The sequence below is a fragment of the Nomascus leucogenys genome, chromosome 22a, assembly GCF_006542625.1.
Source record: "Nomascus leucogenys isolate Asia chromosome 22a, Asia_NLE_v1, whole genome shotgun sequence".
In the NCBI taxonomy this organism is placed as follows: domain Eukaryota; kingdom Metazoa; phylum Chordata; class Mammalia; order Primates; family Hylobatidae; genus Nomascus; species Nomascus leucogenys.
The window spans coordinates 61,165,378-61,182,889 of NC_044402.1; the positions used below are offsets into that span (position 1 = coordinate 61,165,378).

Sequence of the window (17,512 nt, forward strand, 5' to 3'; positions counted from 1 at the left end):
TTTTGTAACGGCATGAAATTTCAAAAGCAAAAGGCAAATGTCATCTAAACCAGGCTCCCCTACTGCCAAAGAAGGCCAGGGTTTACCTACCTTGGGGAGCCTAACTTGTGTGTTATCTTATGCAGGGAAAAAGACCCCGCTGGCCTTTGTTAATATCTTTGTGATGATTCAGCTCAACAGCTAGGAAAGCTTTGTGAAGGTTTAACACAGACCCTAGATCTTTCCTTTCCTCTTTCTCCTTTTAATATGCTACAGGAAGCACTATTCACAGCTGTGAAAACTTCAGTACTCTAACTGACCCTACCCAGTCTCCTCTTCGGTAAGTAGTCACATTTTCCAGGCAGTGCAAAAGCACAAGGCAAAGTCAGACACAGGAGGTACCCAGTGAAAGTAATGCTTCCAGTGAGGCCCTGTTTCCAAACTCCTTAATTACTCTTTTCTTATTTTCCTTGAATTATCTAAAATCAATGTTAATGATTCATTTTCCAAAGCTACACAAAGCAAGGATGAACACTAATGCTGGTGATCCTAGACAATCTATTTAACTCCATAAGCATTTGTTTCTTTTTCTGTAAAAATGGCTGCTCATTTTATCTCTTCATCATTCACAGATTTTATGTGCAAAAATAACCTCTCCCTGTCTATAGGAGTATACTGATAACTCCATATTTTATGATATATGAGCCTTACAATAATCTCTTCAGGTTGACAGAGTCGTTATTCCAATCTCCCGTGAATAGGTGGGAATTTCCAGTATTTTCGTCTCTAATTTCCTTTCCAGTTCTGATCGACTGCAGTGCAGTTTAATAGAGGAGAAGCTAAGATTGGTGGACTAGCTTCACATGAGCCTCCAAAACAATCTCCCAAGCCCAATTCTAAATCATTTGGCTTCCAGAGTAAACAACGGAAATATTTTAAGAGTAAGGGTCATAGCTCTATTTCTTCTTTCCTTTTCAATTCTGAATTGGCACACTTGCAATAAAAGCAAGCAAACAGATCAGCCAAGTTAAAAATTTGAAAGCATGAAAAAATGATATATCTTTAAAAACTTAAATCTCAAAAGCAATTTGAGAATTGCATTAAGCTTGTGGTACCACAGCAATTTGTCATACATTTTCTCTTCAGCACATTTACTACATTTACCTCCTAAAATAGGACTCAAATAATTTTAACTATTTATTGTTTGTTTTACACAAAACAAATATTTGTTTATATAATTTGACTGTAAAATATCATACATTTCCAATAACTTTGTTTTTATGTGTTATACATCCATACATATTTACTCATATAAACAAAGATGTTTATATATAAACAATCAGAATTACCTCATATGTCATCTATATGTGTATGTATATTAAAAACACATACATATATAAAAATATAAATATGTATATCTCAAAGTTTTGTTTATCAAAGACATTCTTATTTACTCATTATTCAGAACTTAAACAGTTTGTGATGGCAAATATTGAAAATTCATTCATAAAAATGAAAAAATTATAACTTTATAGTGTTACTTAAGTGTAAAAATATTCTAAATCCTTAGTGAAGTACGTGCCCTATAACATGTCTTACATACAATCATTTTCCACTATTTATTTCACTCTCAGGTAGTATTAATATAAACACAGGGCTGACGTCATGAAATAGAAACCAAAATTATTGAATTAAATAAATATATCAGTAGAAGAGATGTTTTTTTTTTTAATGTGATATGCTTACTTGATAATAATCCCTTCACAAACCTACCTATATCTCAAGGGCATTTTGAGATTAAAACTTAATTTAAAACTTGGTTAAGAAATGCCTTGAATTCCTTAGATCAAAGGACTTAAGTAAATGCAAAGAAATTATTATAAAAGTCATTCAAAGCAATGCTTTGTAGTTTTGCCACTAGAGAACACAAACAACAGGATTATTTTATTGGGCAAAAAGTAAGTTTTTTTTATTACATTCACAATGAGTTGTTTTACTACATCTTATTTTATAAAATCATTATATGTATATATACACACATACATATATATTTACCACTTTGAAATAATTTCTTAAAGTATTAAACCAAGAACTTACATGTATGTAAAATACACACCTACACGTGTATATATAGTCCACCAACACCTAAAATCTATATTTTATATACTATACTGAGTGAAACTATATATGAGAATGTTTAAAACATTCTTTATTTCCATATATTACTCTAAATAAACAAATATATCATTTTAAATACTAAAATAATTGTAGTAGTATTTCCATATCTTAAGTGGGAAGTCATTCAACCTCATTATGTTATTGCAGTGCTTGTTTCCATGGCAACTCCTTCAACTTCACTGTGTTAGTAACCATAGATTCACAGCCCTGGAAGGACTTGGAAAGTGCGCAATAGAATGCTCTCACTGTTCAATTAAGAAACTGAAATCCAGACTCCCGGACTTTTGACTTACCCACTGTCAGCCCACTAGCTAATGTCAGAGCAGGAAGTATAAGGTGGGTCTTCTGATACTCATCCCGGATTCTTTCAAGTATACTATATTGCCCCCACACACACACTGTTCTAAACTAATTGACACTAATGCACACACATATTCAAACACACGCCATATACACACTATATGTATAAACACCAGTATACCCAAGTGGATTGATTGAATCAAGCTATTTTAAAAGTCGAACAACGCTTTTTATGATTTCTCAGTATTACAAATAAATATATTGTAATTATTTTTATTAGGATAATAATGACAAGATGATTTGTTGGCTGTGGCTATAGGACACCAAAACAATTTCTTTAAAAGGGGAATATCAGTTAATGTTTCAAACTGTTTTACTAGAAATTTCCATCATTTTAGTGAAGATATCTATTATTCAGGAATTTACAATTTTAGACAATAAACATCCAAAGATATTAAGAAAATCTTTGGCCGGGCACGATGACTTATGCCTGTAATCCCAGCACTTTGGGAGGTCGAGGCGGGTGGATCACGAGGTCAGGAGATGGAGACCATCCTGGCTAACATGGTGAAACCCCGTCTCTACTGAAAATACAAAAAATTAGCTGGGCGAGGTGGCGGGCACCTGTAGTCCCAGCTACTCGGGAGGCTGAGGCAGGAGAATGGCATGAACCCGGGAGGCAGAGCCTGCAGTGAGCCAAGATTGCGCCACTGCACTCCAGCCTGGGCAACAGAGCGAGACTCCGTCTCAAAAAAAAAAAAAATTATTTCATGACTTCAATTTGGTAACCACTGTAAGAATAAGAAATACAAAATGCTATAAGATAAAATAATTTTCCCATTTAATCAAATTTTATCTTCAAATAACAGATTCTAGAGTCTGGATCTGTGTTGCCCAGTGTAGTCCCCACTGTTGAGCTCTTGTGACTAGGCAGAATTGAGATTTGCTGTAAATGTAAAATATGCAATAGTTCAAAGACTATTCTCAAAAAAGTAATGTAAAAATGTCTCGATTTTTATACTGCTTATCCATTGAAATGATAATATTTATATAACATTAAATAAAATATTTTATGAAAATTAACATTACCTGTTCCATTTTACTTTTTTAATGTGGGTACTAGAAGTTTTAAAATTACATATGTGGCTTACATTTGTCATTCACGTTGTATTTCTATTGCTCAGCACTGATCTAGACCATTTGCATGCTAATTCTCCTGTGTGAAATATCTATTTCTTTTTTCCTCAAATCCAAAAACTATCCTACTCAGTCATGACCTTCTCCTTAAACTCTTTTTAGATCTCTTCCTTTAAAGAGTGCGCTCTCTTCTCTAAATTCTAATGGCATCTTTCATCTGACCTCACAATCTCTTCTAATGCCTCTACTTGGATGTAAGTTACTAGCAAGTAAGGTCTATGTATAGTTTTACGTATGTTTGTCACCAGCAAAACAACCACCATGGAGCTTTTGGAAAGTATCACTAAAATTTATTAGACAAGTAAGTGAATAAAAATATATATAGTAAATGTATTCTTTTTTTCACTTTTACTCAGGTAAAGCTCTCTTGAGAGATCAGAATTTGCAGTAGATCTGTGACTTAGAAGATACATACCAGCTGATTCTCAGATACTGTAGAAGATGGTGAGGAGAGATTTGCCTGCAAAACACGAACATGGTGTTCATTAGTGAAACTCATACTTTATTAAAATATTTATGTGTTTAAGTATTTTGAAGTTTGTTTATTATTATATGTCCATGATAGGATTTTGAAAAGTATAAAGGAAAAGGAAAAATATCCTTATGCCACCAAAGAAATGATTTTTAATATTTTTGGTACATTGCCATAAATATTTTTCCTATGTATTTGTATTCAGCCCACATAATAGTGAATATGATGTTTATATGCTACTTTTCCTTCTCATTTTCATAACATAAGCATTATATCATGACATCAAAAATTCTTCAAGGTTACCTAACATTTCATTCTTTGTATTCTTCACATTTTAATCAAACATACCAGCATCGTTGCTATTTCTATTTATTTAGAGCAAATTGAAACAAATAACAGATATTTCTTTAAAGTATTGTTATATAAAAAGGAAAGCATAACAAAGTTTTTATGATTTGAGAGTAAAAATAGCTTGGTTTTTAGAATTGTTTAAATTAAAGAGCAGATTCATATTGTTTCTTTGTCATTGGCTCCTGTATTTCAACCCTTTCATCTGGATTCAGTTTCTTTCGTTTTTAAAAATGTTATCTCATTGTCGTAAGAACATTTAACATGAAATCTGTAATTTGAACACGTTTGTAAGTGCATAATACAGTATTGTTGGCTATAGGTGCAATGTTGTATGGCAGATGTCTAGAATTTATTCATCTTGTTTAACTGAAACTTCATGTTGATTAGTAACTTCCCACTTCCCCCTGCTCCCTAGTTTCCTTCTTACTAAAGTAAAGGTTTTGGTGGTTTTTTCAGACCTTACTGTCTTGGATGTTGTCTGAAAATGTTTTTATCATGTTCTCATTCTTAAGTGACAGTCCAACTGGACACAGAATTCCAGGGTAGTAGCATTTCTGTCTTTTGAAGATGCTATCCCACAGACTCTGGCTTTTGTTGTTGTTGGCATAAATGTTATAACTTGGAGGATCTTCTGTCTTCAAATTTGGTTAACATCTAAAGTTTACCTCCGTGACATTCTGTAATATCAATATGATGTGCCTTGGTGTAGATTTCTTTTTCTTGTGTTTTGGGGGTCTTGGTATGTTCCTTTATTCTGAGTATGCATATCTGCTGAAAAATCCTACACGATTATCTCTTCAAATGCTGCCTTTCTCCCATTATATCTAAGCTCTTGTTATTGAGCTTCTAGTAAATTTATAGTAATGTGCCACACAATGATGTTTCAGTTGATGATGGACCTCATATATGACAGGGGTCCCATAAGACTATAGTGGAGCTAAAAATATTTCTGTCACCTAGTAACGTCTTAATTATCTTGACTCTGTGTAGGCCTAAGCTAATGTGTATGTTTGTGTCTTGGTGTTTAACAAAAAAAAAGCTTAAAGAGTATAATAAATAAAAAATAGAAATTTGAAATAGGAAAAGCTTATAGAATAAGAGTGTACAAAGTATTTTTTACAGCTGTATAATGCATTTGTGTTTCAAGCTACATGTTCCTACAAAAGAGTCAAAAAGTTTTAAAAACTAAAAAGTTTATAAAATAAAAAATCTACAGTAAGCTAAGGTTAATTTATTGTTGAAGAAAAAACATAAACTTAATGTAGCTAAAAGTCTACAGTAGTGTACAGTAATAACCTTAGTTCTTCACATTCACTCACCACTAACTCATTGATTCACGCAGAGAAACCTCCAGTCCTGCAGGCTCCATTCATGGCAAGTGCACTTTACAGATGTACCACTTTTTATCTTTTACACTGTATTTTTACCATGCCTTTTCTATGTTTAGATACATAAATACTATTAGTGGGCTATACCATCTAGGTTAATGTATATACATTTTTTTTATTTGAGACGGAGTCTCCCTCTGTCACCAGGCTGGATTGCAGTGGTGCAATCTCTGCACCACTGCAGAGGTGCAGTGGCTCACTGCAACCTCCGCCTCCCAGTTTCAAGTGATTCCCCTGGCTCAGCCTCTGGAATACCTGGGACTACAGGTGCGTGCCACCACACCCGGCTAATTTTTTGTACTTTTTTTATTAGAGACGGGGTTTCACCATGTTGGCCAGGATGGTCTTGATATATACACTTTGATGCTCACATAATGATGAAATCACCTAGTGATGTGTTTTTCAGACCGTCTCCCTATAGTTAAGCAAAGCATGACTGTATTTTGGGCCTTCTGAAATCCTCTCCCATTTATCTCAAACTCGTTTTTCTATTTTTGTCACTTTATACTGTATTCTGGATGGTTTTTGCATATCAGCCTGATAGTTAACTTATTTTTCTTTAACTGCATGTTAGTATGTTTAACATGGCAATTGAAGTTAACATCTTAATAATTGACTTTTCACTTCTAGAAGTTTTACTTGGTTCTTTTTCAAAGCTTGTCTTATAATATCTATAAAACGTTATAATGTTTAATGTTTTAAATATATTTATATAGTATTTTTCCAGATTTGTTCTAGTCCCCCCTCATTAAATACCATGTTGCTTGTGTTTGCTGATTCTCTGTCATGTCTCTCCCTCATGATGTTCTTTAGTTATTTTGTGTGCTTTTTAATTTTCTATTTTGAGTAATTTTGGTAATTTGGATTTCTTTAGATATCCAAGAAGCCCTAGTTTAGAAACCATCCCTGCAGTACATTTGCCCTCATGGGGGCCCTAGGAGTTGCACAGGTTCTGGACCAGTTACCATTTTATTGCCTCATCCTGATTTTCCTAAATCTCTAGATGGCAGATCCCCACATTATCACATAATCCGCACTTTATCATAGGTTTGGAGTCCTATTTTCTCATGGGTGACTTTTTCTTATCACCCAAGAATGTAGGGTAGGGATTATTTTTTAAATTATCTTTTTTCTTTTTCATGCTTCATGGTCAATATGGACTTGTAGGTTATAGAATTATGCAATAGATTCCCATATAGGTCTTAAACTTGTTACACAGTGAAAGTTAGAACCTAAGCTCCCGGCTCCTGGCACCTAGGGTCTGATGTACACATGTTCTACAAGAACTTTAGGTTCTTTGTAGTATTCTAACCTTGATATAGTCAGGCTTTGTGTCCCCACCCAAATCATATCTTGAATTATAATCCACATAATCCCCGCATGTTGAGGGCAGGAACTGGTGGGAGGTGATTGGATCATGGAGGCAGTTCCCCCATGCTGAGCTCATGATGGAGAGTGAGTCCTCGCAAAAGCTGATGGTTTTATAAGGGGTTCTTTGCCCTTTGCCTATGCTTCTCTCTCTTGCCGCCATGTGAAGAAAGTCCTTGCTTCTCCTTCATTTTCTCCCATGATTATAAGTTTCCTGAGACTTCCCAAGCCATGCAGAACTGCAAGTCAATTAAACCTCTTTTCTTTATAAATTACCCAATCTCAAACAGTTCTTTATAGCAGTATGAAAATGGACTAATACAAACTTGGAAGTCCCACTTCATTTATGGCATCCAGGGATTACTTATGTTTTATCAAGCATTTCTGCATTTACATGGGAGGCTAAACTTTCACACCAGCTTAGCCTTCCATTTTGACAGGAACCGGTCAGCATACAAATGAATAATTATAAATATGCTTGATTAAAGTACAATAAGTTATGTTCCAAAATATTTCCATTTTTGAAATTGCAAATATTTCAGAGCTTATTTTCATGTATCATTATTGTTTTAATCTCTTAGAGATCAACAATAACTGAAAACTGAAAGCCTCATGGTTCCATGTTATCACCGAGTATATAGGAGTATGAATCACCAAACAATGATGAGGCACCTGAAGTCCTTTGTACACAGTGTCTAACAATGTTTGTTTTCTGCGTTTTGACTCATGTCATTCTTTACAGGTACCACTGCTTGCTGCCGTTCCTGGTTGCTTGATGGCAGTAGGGTGTCTTGGCTAAGTGCTCTCCTTCTCTAATTGCTGTGGGCCAGGTTAGTGTGCACTGAGGTTTAGGAAAATTGCCCTTCAGAATATCCATCAGGGTGTTTTTGTCAGTTCACCTAAGGTTTCATTATTAACCTCATAATGGAATATAGGTAATAATAATGATTTCTTCTAAAATCTTAGGTTTTATGCCATTTAACAATTTTTTCTTATTGCAATAATGAAAGCATTCTCTATTGATCCCCTAAGTTAAATGAATAGCTTCTGTGAAATATGCTGAATTAAATGCATCATAACTGAAAAAATGGTTAAATTTCTACCTCAATAATTATAGGAAAGAAGTTACATACTAACAATAAAGTATTCATACAATTTGTATTACTAATATTTTTAGTATATTGTACTAAATAATACCAAATTGTTATCATAGGGAAAAGAGAGAAAAGACTCAAACATATTAATTAAATTAGGAAAAAATCTAAATATCTTTTTATCCAGCCTCTATAAATCCCCCAAATTCCTTTATTGAGAATCATGACATAATAATACGATGCTTTAGACACCCCCAGACATTTTTATTTCATCCAGTATTATGAACTCCATATCACTGCTATCAGAAACTTCCCAGAGAAAGTGCAAAATTAAATGTAAACCACAAAGTGGAGTGGATATGCATAATACTAATACAGATTTGTCCTTAGCAAAGAGGAAGAATAGTGACTTATATGTTTTATCACTAAAGTAACCAGGTTTTTTCAATGAACCCAATTACGTTCAATCCTTTGAGAAACCACCCTGTGCATGTCTAATACAGGTTAATGCTGTTTATTAGAAGTTATAGCTATGTCATCAATATTATAGCAATTATTTTCCAAAATGTGAGGAAAGACTATGTGCTGAACTAAGCAGGTGATGGGAAAAGGTTGCTACATTTGAACACCTGCATCACCTGAATAAAGGTGGAGAAGAAACTTGAAGTACCTAAAAATAAATTTGAAATTGGATTTGAACAACATTAAAATTTTGGTCATTCATATCTCTCCAGTTTCACACCAACTGGGAAGAGTCACATTTGAGATAAGTATAAGAATGGCTCTTGCGTGAAATAAAAATTCATAATCCATATTATACAGCCTTTGACATTGTTTTAATCATATAAGAAAAAGTAATGAGAGAAAGAGAGAGATGGGCTTTAGCCATTACTGCATCCTTCAAAAAAAGATACTTAAAAAACTAATAGAGCAGTCAAAAAATTATGAAGGCAAAAAAAAAATTATTTCAAAAAAATAAATTAAATAATTAAGTTATATAGAAACTAAAAGAGTTAAAGACTAAGTAAAGGTAAGGATTTGAAATCCATTGAAAGATAAATTCCTACACAAAGCACCACTTGCCCCAAGCCAGCTTTGGAGAAACCTTTTCATCTCCCAAAGACTTGACGCCAAAGGCACACAAAGAACAGCCAAGCTCCTTATTCATCATCTAGATTTGCCATTCCTTGCAATCTGCAGCATTTCGCATTCATGACAGGTATCCTTTTGGTCGGCATCACTCTAACAGACACCATCTTGGGGGCCTGGGGCAGAAATCAAGTTGCATTAGATAAAAAGTGTTAAACAGTTGCCTTTTCTTTCTGTACTCTGGTACTCTACTTTTAGCATGCCTTTTTTGCCTTTCAGCAGTCATGTCCCTTCCACCTGAATATAACGTCAGGTTTGATACCGTTAAGATGCTTCTTTTCCCTTTTTCCCTGTTGACTCTAACTGTCCTGAATCTTCCTTTCTCAAAGTTCAAGAGCTCTAATCCGTGATAATGTGCGAATTGAATTATGTTATTTCTCCCCCTCAAGACTGACGTACAGGTAAGCAGAAAAACAACACTCAAAATAAGAATTGGGCACTTAGTTATTACTTGGCATTGAGGATATATAAAATTATAAAATGATAAAGACTCTGTCTTACTCTTAACCTGGAGAGTGTTCCTATTATTTGTACATAAGGCACTACTCAAAAAAATGAATCCATGTTGAAAATGTTAGACGCCAAGGCCATGAGATATATTATGACACATCATGCCTTCCTTACTTTGAACTGTTTATTCTTACTATCTATAGAACTTATCCTGTCTAAGAGTCAGAGGTTGCAGTGAGTCACAATCGCGCCACTGCACTCCAGCCTGGTAACAGAGACTGTCTCAAAAAAAAAAAAAAAAAAAAAAAAAAAAAGAACTTACCCTGTCTAAATATCTCACTAAAGACCATTTCTAAGTTAGTAATATACCCCCATAATATCTAACATAAAGAGTAGATACAGAAATTTTTTTAAGTTTGATTCTTTAAGATCAGGAATGATGATTCTAACTTGTCATGAACATAGTTGGTAGAACAAGTGGGCATAAGTGATCAGTAAAAGTCATAGTTTATATGTGCAAATAGGGAAATAAAAGATCAAATCAAGAGGAAGTTTGTCTGAAATAAGGCACCTTCCCATTTGATGAAATCTAAAATGGCAAGGAAAAGGATACAAGGCAGAAGGTTTGTCTCATTCAATCTCTTCTCTGCCTCCTCATCTAGCAGAATGCAGAAGACTATCTTCCATTCCCTCCTTAACCCTATCATACATACATACACTGCAGAAATATTTCTGAACAAATATAAAAGGAAATAAGTAATGACCAGTCTAGTGGAATTTCTTGCTTAAATTGTTCCCAATTCTTCCTGTAACTCATCAAATCTCTGGCATCATCCCACCTTGAAGCAGATCTGGACCTGATTTGGATTAATTCACCTCTCATCCTAAGATCTATGACTGCATTATTGCACATCACCTCTGAAACACTCCAGCATAGCAACGTTTCCAAGCATAACAACAAGAAGAGTGTGTGAGCTGGCGAAATTGGAGATGACCTGAATATCTGTATATATAGTGGAAAATATTATTTTAAAAGTTTGACACATTTTTCAATATACTCTGATATTTTGGAAGGAATATGCTTCCATTGTAATGACATTTTTCTGTCTCTCAAGCTCATTAAAATGAGATCTTACCTGTATGCTATCTAATATTTAATAATTCCATCTCAGATATTTCCTTTGCACCTAAAAGTAATTTATAAAATGTAGAGGATTTATAAAATAAGTTGTTATCAATAGAATGTGATTCCAACTAAGAGTTTTTTGATGCATTAGTAATAGGACCAAATACTACCCTATTTTCAGAGGTTATTCTTTATTAAGAAAGCATTCTATGGTTTTGAATTATATAAATGTGATGAATTTATACTGGTAGTTAATAAAAAAAATAAACATTTAGAAGGGCACATATAATGCAAAGACAAAAAATTCCCTCTGCAAAGTTCATAGAATGAAAATAGAATGAAATAGAATGTTAATAGATAATTCATCCCTGAGGTGTGGAGCAAAATGGTACAATAGAAACTTACAGTGTTCGTACCTCCTGCAGGAACACCACATTTTAGCAACTATCTGCACACAGAAAACCACCCTCTCAAGAACCAAATTAGGTGAGCAATCATAGTACCTAGTTTTAACTTCATATTGCTGAAAGAGGCATTGAAGGGGGTTGGAGAGACAGTCTTGAATTGTTAATGCCACCCTTCCCCGCACTCCCCAGTAGTGACCATGCAGCACAGAGAGTCTGTGCACTTGGGAAAGGGAGAGCACAGCAACTGGGGGACATTACATTGAACTCAGTGCTGCCTCGTAACAGCAGAAAGCAAAACTATGCTGGGCTCAGCCAGTGCCCACAGATGGAGAGAGCATTTGGAGTAGGCCTATACAGAGGGGAACTGCCCATCCCAGCAGTTGGAAGTTGACTCTCTTGGCAAGGCTCGCCACCATGGGCAAAAGTGCTCTGGGATTCTAGGCAAACTTGAAAGTCTAGGACATAAGGACTGCGATTCCTAGGCAACTCCTAGTACTGCACTGAGCTCACAGCCAGTAGACTAGGGTGGTACGTGACCTAGGGAGACACCAGCTGGCATGGCTAAGGGAGTACTTGTGCTATTTCTTCCCCAACTCCAGACAGTGCTGCTCGCAGCAACAGAAGTGACTCCTTGCTTCTGCTTAAGGAGAGGAGAATGAAGAGTAAAGAGGACTTTGTCTTACATCTTGGAGATCAGCTCATCCATAATTGGATAGAGCACTAGGCAGAGCTATGACGCCCCCATTACAGGCCCAAGCTCATGATGTTTCTAGGCATATCCTGGGCAAAAAGAGAACCCACTGCCTTGAAGGGAAAGACCAGTCCTGGCAGGACTCATCACTTGCTGACTAAAGAGCCATTGAGTACTGAATAACCAGCAGTGATACCCAGGTAGTACACCATGGGCCTTAGGCTCCGAGATGGGCTGACTTCAGGTGTGACCCATCACATTCTCAGCTGTGGTGGCTAGAGTGACAGACTCCTTCTGTCTGAGAAAAGCATAGGGAAAAGTAAAGGGGACTTTGTCTTGCACCTTAGGTAATAGCTTGATCACAGGGAGGTAGAGCAACAAACAGGCTTTTGAGGTCCCTGAATCCAGGCATAGGCTCTTAGACATCATTTCTGGACCAGCCCTGGGCCAGAAGGGTGCCCATTGCCCTGAGGGGTGAGTCCCCTCCTGGAAGTATTTCCCACACGCTGACTGAAGAGCCCTTGGGCTTTTAGTGAACATCAGTGGTGGCCTGGCAGACCACCACCCCAGCCCATGTGCTGGTGGTGGTGGTGGCCACAGGGAGAGGCTCTTTTGCCTGTGGAAAGGGGAGGGAAGAGCAGAAAGAACTTTGTATTGTGGCTTGAGTGCTAGCTTAGCTTCAGAGAAATAGAACATCAGGTAAATTTCTAAGGTTTTTGACTCTAAACCCTGTCTGCCAGACAACACTTGTGGAACCGCGGAGGGCCTGGGGGAACTTGCCACAGGGGTGCATGTATCACCCCCAGTTCCAGGTAGCGCAGTACAGAGAGAGAGACTTCATTTCTCTGAGAGAAAGTAAGGGAAGAAACCAAATGTCTCTGCCTGATAATTCAAAGACAGGCATAAGCAAGCCCAGACTGTCTAGACTACAAAAAATACCTAACTCTTCAATGTCGAGACACTGACAAACATCCACAAGCATCAAGATCATCCAGAAAAACATAACCTCATAAAACAAACTAAATAAGGCACCAGAAACCAATCACGGAAGAACAGGGATATGTGACCTTTCAGACAGAGAATTCAAAATAGCTGTGTTGGGAAAACTCAAAGAAATTCAAGATAACACAGAGAAGGAATTTAGAATTCCATTGGATAAATTTAACAAAGAGACTGAAATAATTAAAACAAAATCAAGCAGAAATACCGGAGATGCAAAATGCAATTGGCATACTGCAGAATGCATCAGAGTCTTTTAATAGCAGAACTGACCAAGAAGAAGAAAGAATTAATAAGCCCAAAGGCAGGTAATTTGAAAATGTGCACAGTCAGAGGAGACAAAAAAGAATAAAAAACAATGAAACACACCTTCCATATTTAGAAAATAGCCTCAAAAGGGCAAATCTAAGAGTGACTGGCCTTGAAGATGAGGTAGAGAAAGAAACAAGGGTAGAAGATAGGAGTAGAAAGTTTGTTCAAAGGTACAATAACAGAGAATTTCCCAAACCTAGAGAAAGACATCAATATTCAAGTACAGGAAGGTTATAGAACATCAAGCAGATTTAACACAAGGAAGACGACCTCAAGGCATTTAATAATCAAGTTCCCAAAAGTAAAGGATAAAGAAAGGATCCTAAAAGCAGAAAGAGAAAAGAAATAACACACAATGGAGCTCTAATACGTCTGGCAGCAGACTTTTCAGTGGAAACATTACAAGCCAGGAGATAGTCACATGGCATATTTAAAGTGCTGAAGGAAAAACAAACAAACAAAAAAAAAACTTTTATCCAAGAATAGTATGTCTGGTGAAAATATCCTCCAAGCATGAAAGAGAAATAAGGACCTTCCCAGAAAACAAAAGCTGAGGGATTTCATTAACACCAGACCTGTCTACAAGAAATGCTAAAGAGGGCTCTTCAATTTGAAAGAAAAGACGTTAATGAGCAGGAAGAACTCATCAGAAGATACAAAACTCACTGGTAATAGTAGGCACACAGAAAAACACAGAATAGTATAACACTGTAATTGTGGTATGTAAACTGCTTTTAAGTAAAAAGACTAAATGATGAACCAGTCAAAAATAATAATTACAACTTTTTAAGACATAGTATAATAAGACATAAAAAAACAACAAAATGTTAAAAAGCAGGGACATGAAGTTAAAGTGTAGGGTTTTTATTAGTTTTGTTTTTGCATGTTTGTTTGTTTATGCAATTAGTGTCAAGTGTTGTCATCAGTTTAAAATAATGAATAAGATAGTATTTACAAGCCTCATGGTAACATCAAATTAAAAAACATACAACAGATACACAAAAAATAAAAAAGCAAAAAATTAAAGCATACCACCAGAGAAAATCACATTCACAAAAAGAAAGACAGGAAAAAGGGAAAGAAAAAAGAGAATACCACAAAACAACCAGAAAACTAATAACAAAAGGGCAGGGGTAAGTCCCTACTTATCAATAATATCATTCTATGTGTGAGAACAAAGCTGTCCAATCAAAGGTCATAGAGTGGCTGAATGGATGAAAAACAACCCAATCACCTGTTGCCTACAGGATACACAGCCCATAAACATACTCACAGAGTGAAAATAAAGGGATGGAAAAAAGTTATATTTCATGCTAATGAAAACCAAAATAGAGCACAAGTAGCTATACTTACATCAGATGCAATAGATACCAACACAGAAACTGTAAGAAGAGACAAAGAATGTCATTATGTAATGATAAAAGGGTCAGTTCAGCAAAAGGCTATCATGGTTGCAAACTTATATGCAGCCAACACTGGAGCACCCAGATATATAAAGCAAATACTATTAGAGCTAAAGAGAGACACAGACCTCAATGCAATAATAGCTGGAGACTTCAACACCCCAATTTTAGTATTGGACAGATCTCCCAGACAGAAAATCAACAGAGAAACATCAGACTTAATCTGCACTATAGACCAAATGGACCTAGTAGATATTTACAGAACATTTTATCCAGCAGCTATACATGCTTCAACACATGCTTCTCCTTAGCACATGGATCATTCTCAAGGATAGATCGTATGTTAGGTCACAAAACAAGTCTTAAAACATTCAAAAAAATTAAAATAATATCAAGCATCTTCTCTGACCACCAGGAGATTAAGCTAGAAATCAATAACAACAGGAAATTTGGAAACTATGCAAACACATGGAAATTAAACAATATGCTCCTGAATAACCAGTGGGTCAATGAAGAAATTAAGAAAGAAATTGAAAGATTTCTTTAAACAAGTGATAATGGAAATGCAAAATACCAAAACCTACAGGATATAGCAAAGCAGTACTAAGAGGGAAATTTATAGCTGCAATTGCCTACACAAAAACAAACTTTGAATAACCTAATAAAACATCTTAAACAACTAGAAAGTCAAGAGCAAACCAAACCCAAAATTAGTAGAAGAAAAATAATAAATATAAGAGCAGAAATAAATAAATTTGAAACAAAGAAAGCAATTCAAAAGATCAATGACAACAAAAAGGTGGTTTTTGAAAAGAAAGAAAATTGACAAATCTTTAGGTAGACTAATAAAGAAAAAAAGGGAAGAAACAAAATCAGAGATGAAAATGAAAACATTACAGCTGAAACTACAGAATTTTTTTCCTTATGTACTTTTTTATGATTTTATTTTATTTTAAGTTTCAAGATACATGTGCAGAACATGTAGGTTAGTTCCCCATGTAAATGTGTGCTTTGGTGGTTTCTACACCTATCAACCCATCACTTAGGCATCAAGCCCCACATGCATTAGCTGTTTATCCTGATGCTCTCCATCTCCCTACCCTCCCGAGAGGCCCCAATGTGTGTTGTTCTCCTCCACCCCACTCGTGTCTATGTGTTCTTATTGTTCAGGTCCCACTTATAAGTGAGAATATGTGGTGTTTGGTTTTCTGTTCCTGTATTAGTTTGTTGAGGCTAATGGCTTCCAGCTCCATCCATGTTCCTGCAAAAGACATGATCTTTTTCCTTTTTATGGCTACATAGTATTCCATGGTGTATATGTACCACATTTTCTTCATCCAGTCTCTCACTGATAGGCATTTGGGTTGATTCCATCTTTTTGCTATTGTGAATAGTGCTGCAATTAACATACACTTGCATATGTCTTTACAACAGAATGACTTACATTCCTTTGGGTATATACCCAGTAATGGGGTTGCTGGGTGAAATGGTATTTCTGGTTCTAGGTCTCTAAGGAATCACCACACTGTCTTCCACAATGGTTGAAGTAATTTACATTCCCACCAACAGTGTAAAACCATTTCTATTTCTCCACAGCCTCACCAGCATCTGTTGTTTCTTGACTTTTTTAATAATTGCCATTCTGACTGGTGTGAGATGGCATCTCATTGTGGTTTTGATTTGTGTTTCTCTAATGATCTGCAATGTTAAGCTTTTTCTCATGTTTGTTGGCTGCATAAATGTCTTCTTTTGACAATTGTCTGTTTGTGTCCTTTGTCCACCTTTTAGTGGGGTTGTTTGTTTTTTTCTTTTAAATTTGTTTAAGTTCCTTGTAGATTCTGGATATTAGACCTTTGTCAGATGGATAGACTGTAAAAATTTCTCCCATTCTCTAGGCTGTCTGTTCACTCTGATGATAATTTTTTTGCTGTGCAAAAGCTCGTTAATTAGATCCCATTTGTCAATTTTTGCTTTTGATGAAATTACTTCTGATGTTTTTGTCATGAAACCTTTGCCTGTGCCAGTCGTGAATGGTATTGCCTAGATTTTCTTCTAGGGTTTTTATAGTTAGAGGCTTTACATTTAAGTCTTTAATTCATCTTGAGTTAATTTTTGTATAAGGCATAAGGAAGGGGTCCAGTTTCAATTTTCTGCTTACAGCTAGCCAATTTTCCCAGCACCATTTATTAAATAGGGAATATTTTCCCCATTGCTTGTTTTTGTCAGGTTTATTGAAGATCAGATAGTTGTAGATGTATAGTCTTATTTCTGAGATCTCTGTTCGTTCCATTGGTCTATGTGTCTGTTTTTGTACCAGTACCATGCTGTTTTGGTTACTGTAGCCTTGTAGTATAGTTTGAAGTAGGGTAGCATGATGCCTTCAGCTTTGTTCTTTTTGCTTAGGATTACCTTGGCTATACAGGCTCTTTTTTGGTTTCATGTGAACTTTTAAGTTTTTTTTTTTTTTTTCTAATTCTGTGAAGAATGTCAATGGTAGTTTAATGGGAAGAGCACTGAATCTATAAATTACTTTGGGCAGTATGGCCATTTTCACAATATTGATTCTTCCTATCCAGGAGCATGGAATAAAACCACAGAAATTTAAAGGATTATTAGTAGGTACTATGAGCAGCTATATGCCAACATGT

General features: G+C 35.6%; 1 protein-coding gene across 4 annotated transcripts in view; it reads right to left on the reverse strand.

Annotated features, from left to right (window-relative positions):
- The window catches only part of MLIP (muscular LMNA interacting protein), a 154,729-nt gene that overhangs the window by 71,630 nt on the left and 65,587 nt on the right, over nt 1-17,512 (reverse strand). For all 4 annotated transcript variants that reach the window (XM_012501894.2, XM_030803440.1, XM_030803439.1 and 1 more), the window contains one exon: nt 4,070-4,114. In XM_012501894.2, coding sequence (XP_012357348.1) covers nt 4,070-4,114 — 45 coding nt within the window. The remainder of the gene's footprint in view (nt 1-4,069; nt 4,115-17,512) is intronic.